Source organism: Macrosteles quadrilineatus, unplaced genomic scaffold (assembly GCF_028750875.1).
Source record: "Macrosteles quadrilineatus isolate MER2022 unplaced genomic scaffold, UCM_ALF_1.0 Scaffold_2__2_contigs__length_208266976, whole genome shotgun sequence".
Classification (NCBI taxonomy): Eukaryota; Metazoa; Arthropoda; class Insecta; order Hemiptera; family Cicadellidae; genus Macrosteles; species Macrosteles quadrilineatus.
This window is the reverse complement of record NW_026542595.1, coordinates 50,222,396-50,247,989: the sequence shown is the minus strand read 5'-3', so window position 1 is coordinate 50,247,989 and position 25,594 is coordinate 50,222,396. Positions and strand designations below refer to the sequence as shown.

Below are 25,594 nucleotides of genomic sequence, written 5' to 3'. Positions count from 1 at the left end.
AAAATTAGAGATACAAATATATAAGAAAAATTTTTTTATTTTGAATATTAAGGAGATATTAATATTAATGGAGCTTGAAAGTAGAAAATTTTTCATCTTTGGTACCAATTCACAGGGAGAGTGGGTAATGCAATTCTCACCAAAATTGGCATCCAGGTGTGGAAAAATAAGATAATAATCACTAGCTATTTAAAATTATAAATTAAAAAAAAAATTTAAAACTTTATTTTTTATAAAAATCTTTAAAAATTTTAAAAAAATTTAAAAAATGTTAAAATAGCTCTTTGTTTTTGGGAAAAATTTATCTATATGTTGGAATTTTAAAAACTATGATATGTTAATTCGTCTGGGCTGTGAATTCGTACCTTTGATGCCTTGCGCCGTCGGAGCACTACTCGTTTGAGAGTTTGTACACTAACACAGGGGCTTTAGAATACTTAAACATCATGTAATTATTAACATCTTTTAACATTGAAAGAATATGTTTACCGTTGTATTCTAAAGCCCCTGTGTTAGTGTACAAACTCTCAACGAGTAGTGCTCCGACGGCGCAAGGCATCAAAGGTACGAATTCACAGCCCAAACGAATTAACATATCACAGTTTTTAAAATTCCAACATATAGATAAATTTTCCCCTAAAACAAAGAGCTATTTTAAATTTTTTTTATTAAAAAAAATATAAAAAATAAAATTTAAAACTTTTTTTTAAATTTATAATTTTAAATAGCTAGTAATTATTATATTATTTTTCCACACCTGGATGCCAATTTTGGTGAGAATCGCATTACCCATTCTCCCTGTGAATTGGTACCAAAGATGAAAAATTTTCTACTTTCAAGCTCCATATCTCGCTTAATATTCAAAATAAAAAAAAATTCTTATATATTTGTATCTCTAATTTTTAGTACAATTGAACAATAACAAAAAATAAGACATCAAATTTTTGACCAAACACCCTTAATAATGTATCCTCTTTCTGGAAAGTTTTTAAAAAATCCCCAAAAAGTGTTGGTGTGAATAACTTATTAAGTTTAGTAATAAATTTGATAAATCATCACAAATTTACATCCATAAAATAATTGTGTAATTAAATTATTCATGTTTATGGTTTAAATTAAGTTTTCCATAAAATAGGACGTTTTCCTGCTTTTTGTACTCACAAATCTCATTATTTACATACCAATGCTCTATGACAATAATATTAAGCTTCAAATTGGGTCAAAACGTAGGTTAGGAAAGTTAATGATAAATAAGACTTGATTTAAGTTTATTGTATAAGGAGATCACAGCAGTATAAAGTTGTATTGAAATTCGTAAAGGAGAGAAAAAAGCAAAACCATGGTAAAAACAGCTAAGTGGTTGGAAGTGATGACTTTTCAGAGTCGCTACCCTTTTGCTCTTCTTCAGCTGAACTCTGTTTGGTTGGAGTATTCTTTTCTTCATCAATTTTCTTATGCTCAGTTTTGACCATTTCTCTCAGTTCATCCTGGAATTCCACAATTAATTTCTATTTTATATATGTGCACACATTATAAAGCTTCAATAGCAGAATATTCTAAAATATTATAATATCATGTTTTGACTATTGGTAGAAGCAGACAACCGATTCCCATGTTAAAAGTTGCCCGTTTTAGATTTAAAAAATGTAAGTATAACTAAAGGTTATCTTATAAAAAGATAGGGCATTTGCCAGGAATTATTAAGGAAATTGACAGGAAAGCAGGCTTACCTTTAAATAAGTCCATAATTTTGTGATGTTTTATGTGTCTCTATGGACTTATTTAAAGGTAAGCCTGCTTTCCTGTCAATTTCCTTAATAAGTATAACTAAACCAACTATTGTATGTGCTGATATCAACCAGTGATTTGTGTAGACTACAGAAACTTTATAACCAAGCAAAATTGAAAGGATAACTAAAACTATAAAAGATATTGTAAACTAAAGTCGTTACATCAAATATTATAGTACTAAAAACTAAAGGAGAAAATCAAATTTGACAGCAGCATACTCCGTGAATGGATCATTCAGCTATATTTTATTTTAATTGAAAAATGTCTACAGCTGGTCTATATGCATAGGAGGACTTTTCCAGTAACCAAAAGTCAATGATAAACATACATTTTGGTTATTTGTGGCATAGTCATGAAAGAGAAAAATGTCTATATGAGGGTTGCCAGCCAATTGGAAGACAAATATGAAGCACTATTGTATGCAATCTCTTTACCACTTTTGGAGAAGAAAGTATGGTGGATAAAGAAAGTATGGTGAATGATGAGTGTTCTTACCCCCCAACCCAGTTTGTCAGCCAGAAGTTGGCAGCCCTGGTCACAGTCCCCGAGCAACATGACGTCGCGTGTGTTGGACGGAGAGTCAAAGTCCAACCCACCACCCATGCCCAGCATCTGCATCAGTCTGTCGGGTCCTCCCACCTTCTCTCTGTTGATCAGTAGTCTGGGACAAGTCTTCCTAACTCTGAAACGTAACAAATAAAAAGTAGTAGCGCATAACTCATTTCTTTTTATTAATTTGTAATCCTTTAGACTTTACACAAAAAACAAATGTTCATCATTCAATAAAATCTTGTTAAGTAGTACTTGTTGATACTGGTTGCATCAGCTGCATATAGCTGGGTAGGTTATATTCAGGGCTGTGCGAATAGTTCGAAAAACGAATCGAATCCGAATCTTTTTAGAGATTCGATTCGGATTCGAGAACGAATCTACTGTTTCTAACTGGATTCGGATTCGGAATCGATATTCGAATTTACTGGTAAGAGATCCGGGTTCGGATTCGATATTCGAATTTCTTGGAAATAGATCCGAGTTGGGATTTGATATTCAAATTTACTAGTTTCTGATTGAATATAATTTTGTAGACACTAAAAAACTACTTGTGCACTCCGATTTGCTGTTGACTGGTTCATGTTAGGAACCTGACCAACTTGGTGTTAGGCTTTAGGCACATTAGTCTAGGTCGCATTTGAACCCTATCTTGGCTATCAGTAAACTTAACCTCACAGTGTGAGTTGTTACTTGTAATAGTAATGCAGACATAGGCTTGTGTGGAGGATTAACACCGAGGTGTATAATAGGCTGGGCCTATGTTTTAGACTACACAAATTGGTAGTCCATCACTTTTAGTGAGTAACTTAGGCCTAGGTGAGAGGCCTAACTATGCCCAATTTTTTAGTTTCAAAACTTCAAATAGGTAGGCCTAAATTTTATAACTTTTTTATTTGGCCCATTTCAAGAATTTTTTTAAGCAATTCACTAAGTTATTTCAGCCCCAGAAAATGTGGTCTAAAAATGTGAAAATTGGTACTGCTGACTTTCCTCGGATTCGGATTCGACTCTGAACAGGTTTAAATATTCGGATTCGATAACAGCTTTAAATTTCAGATTCGGATTCGATCCGGGTTCGATAATGGCTGTAAATTTGAGATTCGGATTCGACCCAGATTCGACTCGGGAGTAATTAAAATATTCGGATTCGATCCGGATTCGATAAAATCTGTACAGCTATGATTCGGATTCGGATTCGAACCAAAATTTCTGGATTCGCACAGCCCTAGTTATATTAGAGGATATAGTACTTCTAATTCCAACTAGTCTGAAGGTTGCTGATTGGATCCTAAGATAGGACAAATAGCCTAATTACAAAGTACTATACTATACTTTCAGTATTATAAACCTGATCCCATTGGATGGAATAGTTAGTTCTATCTTAGCCACTAACAAAGCTATTATCTCATAATTTCAGCACTCACCCTTTAGTAATTTTTAATTAAAATACAAAACCTGGTGTCACATACAAATATGTATATTATAATCTACTGTTTAATTGTTTGTTCTGCCAAGTTCCCTCACAAATCAAGCACTGGTTGTATCAATAGTCAAAGGTTAGGCCTATATGAAAAAATGATTTCTTTTTCTTCATAAAAATCAACCTATTATTTAGTTGAACAACTTACATATAAAGTCAATACAGAGGGTAAAACATCATCGCAAAACACAGGTTAATGTAGTAAAGCCAAAAACATGTCCTAAGTATGGGAATCGAGTAGTCAATAGAATCCGAACATAGCCTTTTTAAAAACTAACTCTTTGTTGGGGAGGGAATAATGTTGTAAAAACAATAGTTAACAAAAAAAACTAAATTAATCAAGAAGAACATACTTATCAACCAATGAGGCAAACGGCTGCACAGCCAACGATGAACCCATAATGATAAGGAGATCTGCATTAGGGAGATCTTTGGGGCAGTTGGAGTAGAATGAGGCAGGAAGATTTTCGCCAAAAAACACAATATCTGGTTTGACAACACCATTACACGAGGTACATGTAGGGACGCTGTCTTGGAAGATTATCTCTGGAACAAGAAATTAAATTGACAAACATAATATACCGGGTGTTAATAATGAATATTGGGGTTTTAAATGCTTTATAACTTTTATTCTATTTAACTTACCGCTACAAATAATACATCAAAAGCAGCTCAAAGAGTTTATGCCTTACAACAATAAATTATTTAACAAAAACGATCTAGTATAACTATACATTTAATAGTACCAATTTAAAAAGAAATCTCCAACTTTTTCACTACTATAAATTGGGAGGTTGCTTAACGTTTTTGCAAATAACTTTCAACTGGTGAGGAAATCGACCAAAGTGGAAGGTGATATTCCGAAAGAGAATAAAATGTCCTACAATTAACTATTATGCATTTCTTGTAAATACTCTATAGAGGCAGCCAAAAATTTCCTCAAAATAAAAGAAACTGAAAATCTCCATTTTTAATGTTTACTATGTCTATTTCTATTGTCTACATTGAAAACGGGAATTTTCACATTTTTGTAGGCAATTTTTGGCTGCCTTTTTGGAGTATTTTCAAGAAATGCATAATAATAAATTATAGGCAAGTTTATTCTCTTTTCAGAATATTACCTTCCACTTTGGTTGATTTCCTCACTATTTAAAAGTTATTTTCAAAAATGTTAAGCAACCTCCCAATTTATAGTGATGAAAAAGTTGAAGATTTCTTTTTAATTTGTACAATTAAATCTATATTTCTACTGGATCGTTTTTGTTAAATAATTTGTCGTTGGAAAGCATAAACTCTTGAGTTGCTTTTTCATTTGATGTATTATTTATAGCAGTAAGTTTAATAGTATAAAAGTTATAAAGCATTAAAACCCCAATATTTATTTATAAACAACTGGTAGAAAAAGGAAGATCAATGACTTGAAGAGGTTCATTAAGGCACACACCATTTTTGCTTACCTATGAAAAGAGTGCCCAAAAAGTTAACATCACATTCAATTACATCATACGTCCTTTTGACCCTACTACTAAGAGAAAGAGGACGACTTGGAAGAGCGGGATATCAGTTCATCAAAATAGGTGACCACACAATTTGCCTATCAATATATTGTAATGACTGATAAGAGGTTGTTGCTAGATATGTTCATACCATTTTGTTTGGTAGAAACATCGTGGCACATTCGCCCGAATACAACAACAGCAGTACAATAAGACTGAACCATTCTGCCGGGCCAAAAAGTTGTGTACACAATGAGAACTTTACTTTTTCCTATGGTTTAGGTGCAGTGGTAGAACATTGGGGCTATGGTAGATGTGTGATACACTATAGAATACCTTATAAATTTACACAAGTATGGATGGTAATACAACTTAACCTAATGTAATCTCAAGATAGAGAAACAGGTTAGTTTGTAAAATTGGTCAAATAGAATTTTTGAAGTGTTTGGTTTGCAATGAGCCTGAGTTGAATTTCTGTATAATATGACCATCAGGCAACCAGTAGCCTACAATTATTGGCCACCATTTTATATGACTCTTCATTCAACTTATTGACAAAATTTTTTAAAAATTTAATATTGTAGATTTTAAAAGTATACTAGACTAGACATAAAACATGAGACCATCCCAAAACATCATTCAGCAATATTAATATCAAACATAGGATACCCTAAGAGAAGTACGCCTAAATACCTTTCATCCATTCCATAGAGTACTCCTTCTTACAATCAAGACAATGTGATGTGTAAAATGTCCCATGGGCCTCGATAATTTTATCTCCAGGCATGCCGGCCACTCTCTCCAATGTATCGATGTTCTATCAACATATACAAATTAAATATATGTATATAAATTAAATCGATCAGAAGACTAAAATCTATATCTAAGGAAACACGTAGAATACAATTTTAGTGTTACATTATATGATTTTTGTAATATGTCTGTATTTGCACTATACTGTAGAGGACAGCTGGGTCCAGTTTTGAGCCATCAAAAAGCCGAGCTTACTTTTCTCGGAACTAAACCAGTGAGCTCTGTAACAATCCAGCTGCATATCAAGCTGTATGTGATGCCTAAAACGTTTTTAATGATTATTTTAACAAATTTCACTTTGTTGAGTCTCTGAAACAGTGCTAACATTTTATTAATGAGAGAAAACCCAAATTTGTGTTCCAATTTTATTTCTGGCATACAGAAAACACAACTATGCATTCAAATAATGCTGAATTTTCAATTGAAAATTGTCTGTTGAATGACCAAACAGGATTAAAACTTGTCCAAAATACAAAAAAGGGCAGTAAAAGATTGAAAATGTAAGATACAATCTACCAAAGCACAACGTCCAATAAGTGGTAGGATTAAAAAAAAATAACGGATTAAGAGGGAAACATAAAATAAACAACTAAATGTTATAGTATACTCCAAGAACTTAAAAATGTTGAAAAGTTGACAAACCGAAACATTGACAGAGAAATGTGAACTTGATAAGGGAGATGGTAGTACTGTCCAAGCACACCACTGAGCTAGAGATACAACTGGAGGTAGCACTGAATGAGAGAATTGAGGGACTTTGACCGCCATATGTACTAGGGGTAAAGTAGATTGTACTTAGTACATTAGAACTCAACTAGGTAATAGAGAACACTACTTAAGAACAGGAGATTGTGGGATAAAGCCACGAGCCAATGAGCTGCTTGATTCCTCTAGATGGTACCAACATAACCAAATTTTACAGCGTGTCAATTTTCTAGCACAGTTGCCGTGCCAGTGCTACCTCCAGTCCAGTTTATTTCCAGCTCAGTGAGGTAAACCAAAATGTATTCTAATCAGAACTAACCTGTGTATAGTGCCTTAGAAGAACACCTTTCTCATGGAGGAGTTTTATAAAGTAGTGGCACACAGTGGGCTTGAAGCTGCCGGGATACAATTCTTTGGCAAGTGTAAAGAATGGTTGAGGATTTTCCCGAAAAAACCCTATCTCAAATATTGCCTGAGGGTTAGGCAAATTATACTTCTGCAAGTTGTGGTAGAGACCAGAACCAGGTGATCGAAAGTCTGGAATACCAGCAGCTGCAACAAACATTTGGTCAATAGATATAAATAATTTTAACTTAATAATTGGAACTAGTAAGTTTGGAATTAGTAGGTATCTTCCTAGACATGACAGCTTAAGGCTCAAAAGCAAAATACATTTTTTTTAAACATTAATTAATGATTTAATTTTTACTAAAGGAAGAAACTAATTGATCAATTTTACTAACTATTAAAAAACTTGAGTAGGTCAAAAACATATAGAAAATGCTTTAACATAACTACTTTTATTTTCAATTTATGTAAAAAAAATAACAAAATACCCCCGCCGCGGGAGTGTTGCACGACGTCCAAGTGCCACGACGTCCAATAATATTTTTTCAGTGCCACGACGTCCAAAACATAATTTTTGAGTTGTTGCACGACGTCCAAGTGCCACGACGTCCAAAAGTACAGTAACTGCCAAAAATATAGTCTTTCTACAAGCTTTGGACGTCATGACACTTGGACGTCGTGAAACAGCGAACTGTAGGATTGTAAAAAAGTATCATTTGCACCACGTCCAAAGCCTCTGCCAGTTGCACGACGTCCAAGTGCCACGACGTCCAATCAATATTTGACTGTTGCACGACGTCCAAGTGCCACGAGGTCCAAAGTGTGGTTTATCCGTCAAATGTGCTAAATATTATGTGAACTATCAATTATCAACTTTTTAAGCTACAATGGTGTTACTACAATGGTTAAAATTGTTTCCTGTTAAACATTTATTTTTTAAACTAAAAGAAGGTTTTCTTTTAGTACATTAGCTCTATTAGTGTATACGAAAAATAATTTCATTATTTGACGAGATCAATGTTTGACAACAAATGGTTGAAGCAGATATTCAGAGAGTTTCTCCAGCTGATGCAGTAATAAAAACGTATTTTAGCCATAGCACAGATAATATATAATACTATAATAGTAATCTATCTATCTATCTATACTATTATCTATTATAAAGAAGAGGTGGTGTCTGTGTGTATGTGTGTCTTGGTGTATGTGTGTGTTTGTGTTTGTATGAGATAATCTCAAAAAGTACTGAACCGACTGGGCTCAAAATTACACTCAAATGAAGCTACAGCTCCGAGGATATATATTATACAACTATTCCCTCTTCGTTATTGTTCTAGGGTTCTGCCCCGTGGGCTTTCAAAAATTTGAGGTGAGAGATCTTAAAATATTGATTGATGGTATCCATGGTAACAAGAGCAAACCTACAAAATTTATTTTTTTTATACCAAGGTACTTAACTTCATTGGATTGTGGAAGCATTACATTATTCAATGTTACTTGGGGACAAGTTCTTGTATACATAGTAAATGTAACTTGAACGGATTTTGTTTGATTTACTTTAATTTTCCAATTCTGTAGCCACTGAGACAAATCGTCTAATGCAGCCTGAGGCCTGAAGCTTTGATGATGCTAGAATAGGATCCTGATTTGATGACAAAAAAAGCAGTGTCGTCTGCAAATGTTGCAACTGTAATACCCTGAGTACTTGGAAGGTCATACGTGAACAAAATGTATACAAAATAGGTCCAAGAACACTGCCTTGTGGTACACCTGATTCAATTTCATGCACATCTGTAACTACATCTTGATATTTAATTTGACAAAAGCGTTTGGACAAATACGATTTCGACACTCCATAGTGTGTATGGGGCAGCAAAGTTTTAATTTTGAACAATAGTCCTGTGTGCCAGACTTTATCAAACGCCTGGGCTACGTCCAAAAAGCAGATGAACAAAAAATGTTTATTTTCAAGATCTTCAAGATCGTTTATTTTCAAGACGTTAGTGGAATGCTTTCGGCGGAATCCAAACTGATGGGAAGGCAACAATTCTTTTTCGTCAATTATAATTTGCAGTCTTTTTAAAAAAAGTTTTTCAAAAACTTTTGAAACCACGGGAAGAAGAGATATAGGCCGATACGAGGATGCTTGATTTAAAGGTTTACCAGGTTTCGGAATAACAACAATTTGTGAAACCTTCCACTGTATTGGGAAGTATTGGAGGCGTAAAACTGCATTGGAAAGTACTGTAAGGAATACTATTCCTTTTCTAGGCAGCTCTTTCAACACTTTACCTGATATCAGATCATAACCGGGGGCTTTTTTGCCGTTTAAATTGTCTTTTATTACTTTAGCTACTTCAGATGGTGTAAACAATTTTATCGGAAAATCAAGTTGATTTGGAGAATCGAGGAATTCCAAAATTTCTTGTTCAACGTTTGAATTTATATTATATGGTCTGAACACTTCTTTGAAGTATGAAGCAAAGACATCTGCTTTCTCGGTGTTGTTTTTGGCCCAAGAACCGTCTTCTTTAAGAATAGGTGGAATGCAAATTTGTGGACGTTTTAGGTTTTTTGTAACTTTCCAAAGGGAGTAGTCACTAGCTTCAGATGGAGAAAGGTTTTATGTGAAATCTTGAAATCTCCCATTGTTTAATTTAAACAGTAACCTTTTTAGTTGTTGAGTGGGCCTGTTTAGATTTCTTTTATCCGTCTGGTCTCTAGAGTTTTGCCATATTCTACAGAGTCGGCGTTTTCCGGCAATTTTCCTATTAATTTCAATTGGATAGCTTATTCCAGATTTTATATTAAGTTTATTCTGGTCTGGAGTTGCTCTCCAAGCGGAGTCTTGAACTGTTTTGTTGAAATGTTCAACAGCAAGATTCAAATCTTCTTCGCTCTTCAAACACACAGAAATCTTTAAATTTTGATTTATTAATTCACGAAAATAATTCCAATCTGTATTTTTGTTACATAAATGTGGTGGAATAGGTTTGGATATAACAGTTGAAGCGATCGTTAAAATTACAGGTGAGTGGTCTGAGGAAAGGTCCAGAGATTGCTCGATTGTCACACAATCTCGGGATACACCTTTCGTAACGAAAAAATCATGAAGGTCTGGTATTTTTGATGATCAGAGGGCCGATATGTCGGTTCACCTAATTTAAATTTAAAAATGTAAACAACCAGACTAACTGTCAAATGAATTTTGATTTCACAATTCCACACAGCTGGTTCAAACATATTAAATAATGCACGAATATTAGAACAGAGAGGGTAAGGATTATAAATTAAGAATAATGATGTTACTAGCCCGAATGTAAACATTATTTTACATTACTTAAATAAATGTAGCTGTCAAACCGTATGTTAATGTAATTTAATTAGCATATGATTCTTTCAGTTACTTCATTTGTTTATGTTTATGACCTATTATACTGAGTCTGTTCTATTTTTGTGAAATGCTGTAATAATATTTTACAGGGAATAATTCGTTTTAAAAGACATCTTTCATCATGGATATAGGAAATAATTAAGATTCTATAATCGTTGCCCTATCAACCTATAGGCCCTTTTTCTGAGTGTTATGAGGTTTATGTTTTGATTTATTTTTGTGTAAACCGTGATATAATCCCCCTGCCACAGCAAATCTGTAGACTGAATTTCCATTTGCCTGATTATATAATTTCACTAAAATATGTTAGAAAATTACCCTATTTTCCATATTTATTTATATTTTCCTATTTTTCTATTTGTCGGTTTGGAACTATTGTGATAGCTTTATGTTTACAGTGCAAACCATGGATGTATGGATGTATGGATGGATGGATGGATGTTTGTGACAAGCAAACACGAAAAATCCTAAACCGACAAGGTTGAAATTTGGTATGATGATAGATGACATCCCCGATTAACATATTCTTACCTCAAAAATTCTTTCAGTCTCCGCCCCGGTGGTTCTGGCTCTGGACTTTCTCATGTTAACCTTATGAATATTCATATTTAAAGAAATTAAAGAATTTTGTCAGCCGTTTCAACTTTACAAGTTGGTTCTATGATATTAAACAGCATTAAAAAGTTATAAGGCTTGCCAAACAGGGTGCAGCACTATTATGTTGTTTGTTTGCATTAATGACCACAGCTAATTTGAACCAACTAGCATAAAAAAGTTGTGGTACACAATGAGAACTTTACTTTTTTCCATGGCTTAGGTGCAGTGGTAGAACATCAGGACTATGGTAGATGTGTGCTACACTATAGGATACCGTATAAATTAAAAGACCATTTTTTTTTTTTAATCGTGTCCTCTCCCATAACTGCAATAAGCATTTATACTTATATGCCAACCCCGTTCGAAGGACGGGTACTCTGCTAGTAACACAATAATACAAATACAGTATACTAATACAATATAATACTGTAGGTTTCCGTAGTCTGTGGCCATAGGTTCGTCTGAACTGTCAATCAATTCTGAGAAATTCACAGTTGTAAATTCTTACTAGTATTTTTCTAAGTTCACATTGCACTCGCAATTAGTTCGGATATTTTATCTAGGAAAGCAGGTATGCCCTAAAGTCATAGCATTTGTAGGTTAAGTATAATAATAACAAACATGCTTATCGTAGGTTTGTAGGCATACTTGTTCAAGAATATGCCGTGGTAGGTTTTGTTTATAAATTTTATTTTTTCATTCTTGTCTAATGACGATATTGATTTGTATTTGTGCGAAAATGTTAATTTATTTGTCAAGGGCATGAGCGGCCCTCTAGTCTATGTATGTTACAAGAAGCACAACATGAAAAAGAATAAATTAAAGGAAGGTAAAAAACGGATCAGTTGATGAAGGTCTAAACCTCGGAAGGTCTAATCAGACCTTCGACACACATTTTGCAGTTTGTATGTGGTTTGTACTTTATGCTGAGGATCCCATGAATCCTGTACAAAATAAAAAAAATGTTTCATTCAAACTACAAGTTTATTACTTTTCCGAGAACCAGCCTTTATCAGGACTTCCGCTCCCACGCTAGTTGGCAACATCAACTGTGCTATATGAAAACAATAAATCTTGAGTAAATATACTGTAATGTTGAATTTTGAGGCTGTGGTGTTCCTAGGAATATCTAGGAATATGTAAATTTATTGTTATACGTTAACATTATTGATATTCGATTTGCTACAGTACTATTAAAACCCATAACATTTTCAATTCATGTGCGTTGTATTTTAGAGTTGGGGAAACAAAAGAACCCTGTGAACAACTTATTTATATGATATTCTCATTGGTTGCAATTTAAATTAAATAAATTTAAATTTTGGTTTTTTTTCGTTGCAGTGGTGTAGCAAAACACAAACACAAAATTTATTGAAATAAAATTAATTCAATGTTAAGTGAATACTATTAATAAGCATATTTGCGACATAAGAACATTTAATTGAAGCCTAAAAACAGTTTGAAAAAGGCATTCTATTCTTTATACTAGTAAAAATTAAAATGAGGGTATAAAAAATAGTTTTCAAAGATCATGTTGATCAATGTACATTCATCTAGTCTTGAAAAAATAAGTATTTAAAAGCTTACTCCAAACATAATGAAGTTTATCGGTTGTTAACAAAATGTCATCATTTTTCAAACCATGTAAGCCTTATAGTTTTCCAACTGTTGCCTTGTTTATCATTTCTTTTTATGTTTTTTTTTACTTTATGATGTTTCAATTAATGGTACAAATATTCATAGTATATATATTTCTAAACAAGAACATATACCCATGTATATATAACTAATAAAGGTTCCATAAGCATTTTACACGAGAGAACACTGTTCGGCAAGTAGCCGGTCATCGTAACCGGTCATCATGAAGGAGCTTGGACGTCGTGCAACAGCGCTGAGCTATATTGGACGTCGTGCAACAGTCAAATGTTTATTGGACGTCGTGGCACTTGGACGTCGTGCAACTGGCAGCGACTTTGGATGTCGTGCAAATGTTACTTTTTTACAATCCTATAGTGCGCTGTTTCACGACGTCCAAGTGCCACGACGTCCAAAGCTTGTAGAAAGACTATATTTTTGGCAGTTACTGTACTCTTGGACGTCGTGGCACTTGGACGTCGTGCAACAACTCAAAAATTATGTTTTGGACGTCGTGGCACTGAATAAATATTATTGGACGTCGTGGCACTTGGACGTCGTGCAATGCATCCCCCGCCGCAGCAAACCTGCAGACTAAGCGAATTTCAACTTGTCTGATTACATATTTACTAAAATATTTCCATAAATAAGACATAATCCCAATTTAAATAACATTAGATTTAACGAGTGCTTAGGTTTGCTGCTACGGGGAATGTTAACAATGTTTTTTGACCAAACGTCAATAGTATAGGATGAAATAAATTAATTTTCCAAATTTGATCAACATCCATAAACAAGTAAACTACAGCAGTTTTCATTTTCTCCATAAGAATAACATGGGAATTTTAAATTTGCACTTTTTTTAATTTTCTCCGTAACCATTAGGCATACAACAATGCTTCAATGAACTTAATTATTTCTTTTTTAAAATCTACAAAATGGTTGAGAAAAAATTTCCAAAATTTTATGTTTTTATGGTCAAAAATGGGAAAACCCATTTTTACCCCATAAAACCCCCCATAATTCCCCGTTCCCATGGTTCGATCATGCTGGTTCGCTAACTTGTTCGAATAAATGTAGGTTTACTTGTTTATACCAAATTTCATCAAAATCGGATAATTTTTGTACACATATATAAATATATATATATATATATATATATATAAACATATATATATATATAAACATATATATATATATATATATATGGTTACTCTTGTAAATGGCCTAAAGGTCGAAACATGTAGAGTTTTAAAAATAAAAATAATTTCAGGGTACTGAGTTAGTATGCTTTCTTTATTATATATAAACATATATATATATATATATGTATGAATTTGAACGGATGGTGTTTTTGGCCTCTGGGGACCTCAAAACGAAAAAGTAAATCGGTCCCGCGTCCAGGTCTTACCATGAGACCTATGGTAATAGCTTATTCCCTATATGGGAAATTCTCTAAAAAAAAACATTTGATCTTATAATAAACTTAATTTTTTTTAAAGAGTTAGTCTGAGAACGCCAGTCTAGACTTTACTTCAGCCCGGTCACGATCGATTTTGTCAATGTCCCTTCGTGTGTTTCGTGTTTCTTGTAAACGTGTGTCCGTTCTATGTTATCATGTGTCTTAAATGTTTTATTTATTGAACTCTGTTTGTTAATGACCTTCGAATGAAGTGATTACTTGACATCTTGAGGCCTGGTGATGGTTCAGAAGAACCGAAACTAGTTGCCGAAACAGTAACAAAGGATTACTATATGCAGGTATTGTAAACCATTTTAAGTAAACTTAATGTATTGTTATCTCCTTTTATAAAGGACGATTTTAAAACCTTGGTAACGATAAAGTTAGGGGTCTCAATCCCAGGATCCCGGTCGATTTTTGATACCTAGAAATCCCAGGATTGGTGTCTTTTAATCCCGGGATTAACGGGATTGCAAAACCTATGTTTATATTTATTTTTTACTAGCTGGCCCAACAGACGTCGTCCTGTCCTAATGTGGTTTTATGTCAAAGCTAGTTCATTTTTAAGATGAGCTCGTTCGCATGACTCAATCACGTCCTGGTTGAAGTTCGCTTGCTACGCTTACTCACCTTCAGGTTGGAGCTCGTTCGCTGCGCTCACTTGCCTTCAGGTTAGCTCGTTCGCTACGCTAACTCACCTCCAGGTTGAAGTTTGTTCGCTACGCTCACTCACCTTTTGGTTGCAAATTAACTGTTCTCATAAATTAAAAATAAATATAGTGCTGCACCCTGTTGGTAAACCTATTAACTTTTTAATGCTATTGAACACCACAGAATCAAATTGTTTAGTTGAACCAGCTATTAAGATTCTTTAATTCCATTTAAATATGAGTACTCATAAGGTTATCATGGAAAACTCCAGAGCCACAGGGGCGGAGCCCTTTTGACGGATCTGCACCAAACTTCACACAAACCATCCTTGAATAATGCTTAATAATGCCTGAAAGTTTCATTACAATATGTTGAGCGGTTTCGGAGTCCATAAAGGACAAACAAACAAACATACATTGGATTTTATATATATAGATAGATGAATATGAGGAGTTTTACTTACGGAAAATAAAAAAAATACGTCCAATAACACTTGATTGAAACACATATAGGCCTACTGTTTATTTTTTGGACGATAAACATATATATGAAATGGTAGTTGTGACCTATTTTGATTGGAAAATTTGATTATCATTAATCTCAATAGGCGAACGAATGTAAATATATGTTTTATGTTTTTAGACAAATAGGATTTACTTTCTGTAAATGTTATTACATTAGTTAGAACTTAATTACAGTAGGCCTATAAGTTATTTTGAGTTTTACTTTTGATTTTAAACGCAAACAACGCAATTCGTGTGGCAAACATAGCATGGCAATCGGTAATTGAAGTATTATTTTCTTGATAACATTGAAGCCCTAAAAATTATAAACACACCATTATAATTTCATTATTAAGATTGCTTAAGTATAAGGTCTATAACTATCTTTGTATTTGGTTATTTACTGTTATTAGTGTGGTGATGAAATTTGTTACAATCCTAAATTATGTTTTTCATACACATGCTACTACATAAGCAGATGGTTTATTGCTTTACAGTACCTTATATTGTTTTAGTCATTGCTGTCAGTCAAAATAACATTTTTACGCTGCTATTCGTGATTCTTCCCTTAAAAGACTCAACGAGGGGACTTCTCGCTCATTTAAAATGGCTAAAAAGTTAAAATCATAAAATAATATAGTCCCGGGATTGATCCCAGGATCGGCTGAGATGAATCCCGATATCTCGGGATTGGATTGAAGGCCCGGGATCGAGACCCTTAGATATAGTTTATCTTAGCTACGTGAATAATGATCACTTTGCATCCTTTGCAGTTAGCCAACTTATGTTTCCAGTAGACTAGACATGAGTTTTTGATTAGGTAAATGCTAGACTAACTTTATCATTATTCAATATTACAATACTTGCATGTTGATATTCCGGCACCAGCCAGAGTTACAATTTTTTTACACTTTCCCTCTTTTATTAATTTAACGATTCCATCAACTGATACATCTTCTAGCACCTGAAAAAAATTGAATAAACATTATACTCAAATAGGCAAAATAGATACCAGAAGTTAACTCACAGAAATCTTATCTTATAATATTAACAATGTGAAAGTTTAGATATTTGTGAGTATGTCACATAGTCTTTCATGTGAAAACTACTGGACTATAGCACCACTTATACACTGTACTACGTATAGTGAGTACAGTACCCTACCTAGCATAGGAAATTTTAACCCCTTAACCTACCTAAATTATTCAAAGAAATTAATTTAATTACACCAAGTAGTAAAAATAAGTTTTGTTAGATTTTGCTAAAATGAAGCAGTGACTATTTCATACAGCGGATCTAAAGAAACAGAATTATTCTTATTCATTGATTATACAGGGTATCAGAAAAAGAATGCCAGAATTTTTAACAGCCGTTGCTTGGCAAAGATAATTAAACCATTTAGATGCCAAATAGAAGGTAAAATAAGAAACATTTTTATACATTTTGATTAACTTTGAAAAAATGTAACGAAACTCGGATTGTTATCAATCTTATATGAGCATTAATCTGGCAAAGTCTGTAAGCTTAGAGTGATCAGCAGGTTTAAACTGATTCTTGACTGAATTTTATAGACATGAAGTCTCAATCTCTTGCGAATACCACTAGTATGTTGAATAACATTAGGTATGTTTGACTATATAAAGACTTTCTTAGAGCAATTTATTTTTTGATTCCGATTTAGGATTGTCAGATTTCTTCCGCTGGCGTCAGGCGTATAAGTCACAATGGTAGCCTGCCACCACGCATCTGTTTAGCGCATGCCAAGATTAAGGTTTCCTCCCTTGCTTCACGGAAAACAAAACTAAGTAAGGTATTTTAACTCCAATTTGACATCTAAATGGCCATGTTAGGTATCTTTTAGTTTGACCTTTTAAAATGATGTAATTCTTTTTTGGATACCCTTTATTATTTAGCTTCATTGTCCCATTATGAATCACGAGTATATATAGCTATATATAGTAATCTATCTATGTCTACAGTTCTTCTGAGATAAATGTACAATTCTTTCTTAACATTCATCCTTTCACTTTTTTGACTATAGGACTACTCTATGACACTCTCTTCTATTTTTCCATAAGTTAGGTTATGCAATAAAATATTTTCAGAAAATAAAGACGTAACATTTGTTGTTGTTTGATTTTATTGCCTGAATATGGTAAGTTCTTTGAATCGGCAAGAAATTCACCTCTCTGTTTGTCCAAAATAAAATGTAGAACAACCATTACAGTTGTTAAACAATCTTTACAGGAAGATGCAGGCGATACCTGTCTGTTGCTTTATTTGAGAAAACGTCCCTTCTTTCTATTAGCCAACTTTACATTAAAAATAGGCCTATATTAATTCATATTTTACTCATAAACAAAATATCTGCAAAGACCATTTAGAGGGAAATGATACCTATGTATGGTGATGTTTGATGTTTGGGAGAGAGGGGCATTTAAGCAATTTTTACACCTCAAAACCTGGCTCCGCCACTGTATAAGTTATTGAAATGTTGACATAATTTTGACTAAGTTACTGACAGAGTAAAGCCATAGCCTAAAAATCATAGGCCTTATAATTTTATTGTTTCTAGGCCTATGAAGGTCATGATAGCGTTTACGATTTGTTTGCGGTTAGCAGTTGTCTTTAAACTCCACTGCATCCTCTAGATATATTACTATACAACTATTTACAATAGGCTACAGTAAATACCTTAGGTACATCTTCTTTCTCCTTGTCTTCTTTATAAAACCCTAACTTCTCTGCAAGGTAGCGCCGGACCAGTTCCACAGTTCCTTCATCATCGTCATATCCTTGTGAGCTTGATGGTCCTTCTCGGCTCGGCTCTCTGGAGTCAGATCCTCCTGAGGCTTCCTCGCCCTCTGTATCATTTAATGAAATATGTCACAGGTTTTAGATGTTTAGCAGCCACCTTAATAGTGAAATAAAATTAAATTAAATGAAAATGCTTCTTTATTGAGGCGAACTTAGGACCTCATGGTCTTTTCCTACAGTTTAACCTCCAATAGGTAGTGTAATAATAATGACAGAACAACAGTAAAATGCCAATTTCATAAAATAAGAAAAACTAAGATAACATAAGATACCGGTACATTTCTTCTTTTTCACTAGCATACAGTCACACACACATACACTCATCCCGCCACGCCACTACCATTAAGTTGAGGTAATAGTCTTTCAGTGTCACCTTCAGTCATCGGTTTTCTATGGATTTAATGGCATCGGGTAGGGCCTATGGAGTTCCATAGGCGGCATGCTGTGACTACAAATGATTTATTATAAACAGTTGTTCTGTGAGGAATGCGCAACCTGGACGAGCCAGAGCGAGTAACCCTTGCGCCTCTTTCATTCAAAAATTTAAAATTCTTTGCATTGGAATTCCAAGACTGATGGCTGAATGAGTGATTGAAAGTATTCGGATTGTTCTGATGTCATCTAATTTCAAAATTGATTCATTTATGTAATAGGATGTGTCGTGGTTGTCATGCCTTTTAAAGATCAAATAGAAATCGAATACAATAATTTTGTTGCCAAAGCCACATATCATTCACCACAGTGTTGCAGTAGGCTGATTGAAGAGTGGAAACACAAGTGATTTGACCAGTAAGAGTTTAATATGAAAAGGAAGGAGTCGTTGCATCTTTTTCAGTGTGTGAACAGCGGCAAACACTTTTTTACAAGTATTTACCACCGTGTCAGTCAGCCAATTTGTGTGTTTCATCAGCAATCCAAGACTTTTGATTTTGTCTTGATATTGCAAAGTTATTCCGTTTACAGTGAGTTTGGGTAAAAGGTGCCATGCTAACTTAACACTTTTACCGAAACCCCGCGGTCTGACAGGCCCAAGGGAATTTTCACAAACGCATGTTGGCAACACTGTTTACTTGGAGGATTTCATTCCATCAATACCTTCCCCCCTTTTCCTCCCCTACCTGTTGATATATTGTTTGTTCATTTTGCATGGGTGCCGTGACCTTGACAGGTTGTCTGTTCATAACATTTATTTATTTATTAAACATCATCACATTACATCAATTCTCTTGACAGGTGATTTGTCACAAAGTCTAATACTAATACTATACTACATTTTAAAATAAAATAGCTTACAAAAGAAATAAAGCATATAATAAGCTACAAACCTATGGGAGAAGCAATATCTTTCAAAGGAAGGTATGGGGGTTTAGTGAGTGGGAGAAAATTTCGCCCCGTTCCGGCCAAACCTCGCATGCGGGGTTGGTTCGGCAGATTGGCCACAACCTAAACCCCAACTCTCACTTGTTAGCTGCGGAGAGCTACCTTCTGCCACTGGGTGTTGGTCCACCTACAGAACCAAGTGAGGGGGGCCCTAGACTAAGGTGTAATGCGATCCGTGCCAAGAGTCTTGTGGCACTGGGGGCCTAATATTCAGTGTCTTAACGGAGCCTTCTGGGAACCAGGGGTAACCCAGTCGTACACACCCCTTACCTCTCTAATCGGGTCACTGGGGAGGTGGACTTAAATACCCGGTATTCGTGAGAACAATGTAGACAGTCTGACCCAAATGGAGGAGGAAGGTCTACTGAAATCTGACGATGACGACAAGCTCGCAGAAACCGGAAAGGAACGAAAAACGACTTTCCAGGGGCGAGTTGCAAAGATGGAGGATAGCGGATGCTTTAGCCAAAGGCGAAAAGGTGCTATCCAGAAGTGAGAGGAGGCTGGTGTGGGCTGCCAAGCACCCTAACTCTGCTGCCTGCAAAGCCAGTTCCTCCGGGAACTAGGATGCTGGGAAAAAGCAGAGCAAGGGTGGTACCCCCAAAGCTGACTCTAATGAAGCCTCCAGGAAGAAAGGTGGAGACTGTGCTGACGCAGCCACAAGGATTGGCTGGTCAAGCAAGTTCAGGAGCTGAGACCTTTCAGGGAAATCTCGCTACGGCTTGCCCCAGCCAGAGACCTCGTGAAAGCTGTGAAGGTATATTTATGTGCCCAGCCCTACAAGGTCTGCGTATGAGACCCCTCGTACGAAAAACGACTTTCCAGGGGTGAGTTGCAAAGACGGAGGATAGCGGATGCTTTAGCCAAAGGCGAAAAGGTGCTATCCAGAAGTGAGAGGAGGCTGGTGTGGGCTGCCAAGCACCCTAACTCTGCTGCCTGTAAAGCCAGTTCCTCCGGGAACTAGGATGCTGGGAAAAAGCAGGGCAAGGGTGGTACCCCCAAAGCTGACTCTAATGAAGCCTCCAGGAAGAAAGGTGGAGGCTGTGCTGACGCAGCCACAAAGGATTGGCTGGTCAAGCAAGTTCAGGAGCTGAGTCCTTTCAGAGAAATCTCGCTACGGCTTGCCCCAGCCAGAGACCTTGTGAAAGCTGTGAAGGTATATTTAGGTGCCCAGCCCTACAAGGTCTGCGTATGAGATCCCTTGGCCTATTGATGAGAGATCAAAGGGAAGAACAGGTCACCATAGTCAAGAGGCTCTCACGGTTCACCAAGGACCTGGGATTTGACGGAGAATGAGGACCTGTGAACGAGGGTGCACAATAAGCTGTTCTAGCTGCGATGCAATCCCATGGTAACTTGTAAGCCTGGCCCTCTATTAAAAAAAAAAAAAAAAAAAAATATCTTTCAAATATACTCATTTTCCAGATATTCCTCTAACGAGTAAAATGCCCTCTCCAAAAGGAAATTTTTTAAAGATAGTTTAAATTTAGAGAATGAGGCAATGTTTTTAATCCCATTAGGTAATTTATTGTAAATTTTTGGTCCCATATACTGAGGGGATAAATGAAAGATTTTAAGCCTATGTTGAACTGGTTTTATAATATTTTTGAATCTTGTGTTATGTGGATGAGATTGTTGACAGTCCATGAATGTGTCGAAATCACTTTTAACCATTAATGCCAATTTGTAAATATAAGAGCTAAAAAAAGTTAAAATTTTAAAATTAATAAATAAATCTTTACAATGTGTTCTACGGGAGACTCTGGCCATTAATCTTACAGCTCTTTTTTGGAGAATAAATCTTTTTTTGGCCTGGCTTGATGAGCCCCATACAGTAATTCCATAATTCATAATCGATTAAAAATATGCGTGATATACTACTATTTGTGTTTCTAGATTAGTAGTATCCCGAATTATTGTGAGAACAAATGTTGCTGAGCGTAGTCTTTTTGATAGGTTTTTAATGTGTTTTTGCCAATTTAGTTGTGAATCGATTTCTATTCCCAAATAATTTATTGACTGTTGTGAATGAATTGTAGTTAAGTTTGTATTTACAATTATTTCTTGGTTAATATTGGATGCAGAAAACTTAATTAGTTGAGTTTTTGCCACATTCATGGACAGGCCATTTACTGCAAACCAATCCCCAAGGAGTTGAAATTCCTTAGTTATTGAGGCTTGAATGAACTCATTGTTTTGTCCTGTGCAAATTAAAGCGGTATCATCTGCGTATTGAAAGGTGAACATCTTAGTAGCATTGCATAGATCATTAACATAAATAATAAATAAACAAGGGCCGAGAATGGAGCCCTGAGGAACTCCATTGGGGTTAATGTTCCACTCTGATTTATAATTTCTCTGCATTTTTTGTAAAATAAGTCTTTGTTTTCGGGTCTTTAAATATGATATGAACCATTTTAATTCAGTATTTTTTATTCCATGCATACTTAATTTTTCTAAGAGTACCTATCTCATGATTCACACAGTCGCATGCCCGTCTCAGAAGCCCAGCATTAGTGTATTTTAAAGCGGGGTCTCACAGGCCCAGGGTTTTGGTTTGTGTGTTTCTAAGCGGGTTCCATAATTTTCAAATAGGGCCTCACAGACTGAGGGTTTCGGTTAGCGTCAGCATAGCTAGGGTTTCGGTATTAGGCCTACTTAGTGTTAAGTATAAGTACTGAAGAAAATAGGCCTAGTTCACTTTGCAGCAATATTGTTCAAAAAATAAGATTCTTCTTCTCATAAAAAGAGAACAAGCTAAGCTAGAATCCTACAAACATTGATTGGCCTTGACTGTTGATACACAATTTATATTCTTTAATAATGTCAAAGAGATAGGCTTAATATCAAGGTTCAACGATTTGATCCCTTTCAAAATACTGTAAGTTATTCTGTTTCTCTTTCCCTTACCTTCCTTAGATGCCATAGTCAGGGTTTAATTTTCCAGTTATGCCTTAACTTACTCTTTACTTAAAAGTTCCGATGCGATCTGAGGTAAAAATGCTGAGCAGGCTTTTTGATATTGTCACTCAGAAGCCTCTCTCTGAACCCTGTCTCGATTATTAAGTATGTAAATTGAATTGACGTCAAATTTCAAACACAAAAGCAAAACATAACCTCTCAATCCAGTGAATCCTAGATTCAGATGGTATTTACTCAGGGGAGGTATAGAAGAGGCTACGATGACAGCTGAGGGCTTCTTATTAGCTGAGGGAACGCCATTACCGTAACAAAACTTTCGATAGCCATCGGGCCTCGGTGGTCTAATGGTTAGCGTGCCAGGCTGATATACTGTAGGTCCCGGGTTCGAATCCCGCTGGAAGCATTAACTTTTTGTCCAAGATTTGTTTTATTATCAGCAAGTTTGGTTGGTTTGGTTTGGTTATTACAGTTTAATTTTATAATAAAGTCATAAAATTTTAATTGAGCAATTTCTAGTTTTATTTAATAAACAGAATTATTTTTCCGACTACTAAACTCTTGTTATATTATTTCTTTATCAGCAAGTTTGGTTAGTTCGGTTAGGTTATGATAGTTTAATTTTATAATTAAAAAATAGTAAAATTGAATTTGAGGCATTTATAATTTTATTTTATGAGCAGAACTATTTTAGCGATTAGTAAACCTTCATTGCCAAAGTGCTCTCTACTACAGCGCTGTTCACGGAGGAATTTTGAACTAAATGCCTCATTTGTACCTCCCCTAAGTCAGACCCGATTCAGATTGAGTATAACAGCTGACTCCAAAACATTTTTTACCCTTTGGTAGGCTCTTCTTGATTGATACTATGCAACTCTACAGTTCTGCGATTGATCTCCAACGTGGAGTGAAGAATTTTAATTAATTATTATTATTATTGTGTTAGCCCGTTAGCCTATGTATGCACACTGAAGGCAGACGAATAGAAGCAGTAAGATGATATATCTATATATCTATCACATATATTAAGTCCATATTAAATATTAAGACCATAGATTAAACATAATTCATTTAGTTAGTCTATGATATGACCAAGAAGAAGCAGGAAGCAGTTAGTTGAGTAAAATGACGGTTGAGTCGGTGTAAATATTACAACGTCATATATTATTATTGTTATAATTAATTATGGTGATGCAAATATATGTTTTTTATTTAGTTCATTTTTGACATAGCCCTATTTAATTCCCTATTATCTGACTGGCTGGGTATAGCTTAGTGGTTATCACGACCGCCTTTAAAGGCGGCCGTGCCGTTGTGGTTATAGTGCTCACCCAGTAATCAAAAGGTCGCCGGTTCGATCCTGAGAAAAGTCAGTAGATTTCTTTTTGATGGTTCGAAACTGGACCCAGCTGTTCCTGATCATTGGGCTTTAAATAAATGATCCTGACTAATGAAACCGCTGATCTTAGTCAGTAACAAAGCTACACAGGTCATCACACACCATTATACACTCATTCTTCTCTCATATATTTGGCTTGAAATACGCACCTAGGTGGCGTCCCCATCTCAATGATTGATAATTTCTAATTGATAATTTACAAACAGATTAACATAAATCACACCAATTGAATACAAGAAAAAGTTAACCTTGTTAGTGGAAAAGACCGAAACGTACTATTTCTGTTATTACTGGAAGAGGGAAGCGGACCGGGGCACTCCCTCCTATATACTCCTCAGCGTAGGTTTTTTTTTTTTTTTAACAGAGGGCCAGGTTTACAAGTGACCATGGAATTGCATTGCAGCTGGAACAGCTTATTTATTGTAAACCCTCATTCACAGGTCCTCATTCTCCGTCAAATCCTAGGTCCTTGGTGAACCATGAGATCCTTTTTTGACTATGGCAACCGTTTCTTCCCTTTGATCTCCAGTCGATAGGCCAAGGGATCTTATACGCAGACCTTGTGGGGCTGGGCACATAAATATCACGTGGAAGGCTTTCTCCTCCTCCTCTCCACATTTCCTACATAAGAGGCTTTCAACTTGAATATCCATCTTGTGTAGATAAAAGTTTAAGTTATTGTTATTCTTTTTTCGGAGTCTTTATTCTTCATTTGTTATTGCTTACTAAAAATGAAATGTTACGACCTTGCCTTTTTTGAACTAATTTGAAAATTTGATTGTTTGTTGGATGTAGTTGTTTTCAATTCATTCTGTGTTAAATCAAACTGTGAAACTGGACATTGTTTTCAACCTATCATATTTGTATTACTTTTGTATTGGTGTATCGCCGTTTTTAATAAATAAAAAAAAAAAAATGTCCACGGAATACCCAATGGCCGCTGATAAGGCCAACCACCTTCAGCAGGGTTTTCTTTTTCAGCCCAAGGGCATCTACCGCTATCGCACCGATAGGTGTCTGCAGCATTCTCTTTGACTGTATGTTGCCATTATCATGACCATCAGGGTTTGAGTTTCCCCCGACAACCGCCCAGTGGTCCGTGTCAAGGTCACTCTGCAGCTCTAGGTCTTCTTGGTCATTGATTTTGAGGTGGGAACAAACGCTGATACCTTCACAGCTTTCACAAGATCTCTGGCTGGGGCAAGCTGTAGCGAGATTTCCCTGAAGGGACTCAGCTCCTGAACTTGCTTGACCAGCCAAACCTTTGGGGCTGTGTTAGCACAGCCAGCGAGCAAGGCTATCCTGACGTCTTTGCCACTAGACTTCACTAGAGGCTTCACTAGAGTCAGCTATGAGGGTGTCGCCCTCGCCCTGCTTTTTTCCCAGCATCCTGGTTCCCAGAGGAACTGTTGGCTTTGCAGGGAGCAGGGTTCGGGTGCTTGGCAGCCCACGCCAGCCTCCTCTCACTTCTGGATAGCACCTTTTTCCCTTGGCTATAGCATCCGCTATCCTCCGTCTTCGCAAACTCGCTCCTGGAAAGTCGATTTTTTCGTTCCTTTTCGGTTTCTGCGAGCTTGTCGTCATGTTCAGATTTCAGTAGACCTTCCTGCTCCATTAGGGTCAGATCGTCTACGTTGTTCCCACGAATACCGGGT

At 35.6% G+C, this 25,594-nt stretch overlaps 1 protein-coding gene across 1 annotated transcript; it reads right to left on the bottom strand.

The window, feature by feature from the left end:
* Positions 1-1,251: 1,251 nt before the first annotated feature.
* Positions 1,252-22,733, bottom strand: LOC128987334 (NAD-dependent protein deacetylase sirtuin-2). Its single transcript, XM_054408123.1, has 8 exons — positions 22,532-22,733; positions 18,119-18,288; positions 16,292-16,388; positions 7,157-7,389; positions 6,013-6,136; positions 4,177-4,369; positions 2,287-2,473; positions 1,252-1,487 (listed from the first exon to the last, which is right to left on the bottom strand). The coding sequence occupies exons 1-8, from the start codon at positions 22,545-22,547 to the stop codon at positions 1,353-1,355; spliced, it is 1,155 nt and encodes a 384-aa protein (XP_054264098.1). The 5' UTR covers positions 22,548-22,733; the 3' UTR covers positions 1,252-1,352.
* Between the last annotated feature and the right edge of the window lie 2,861 nt (positions 22,734-25,594).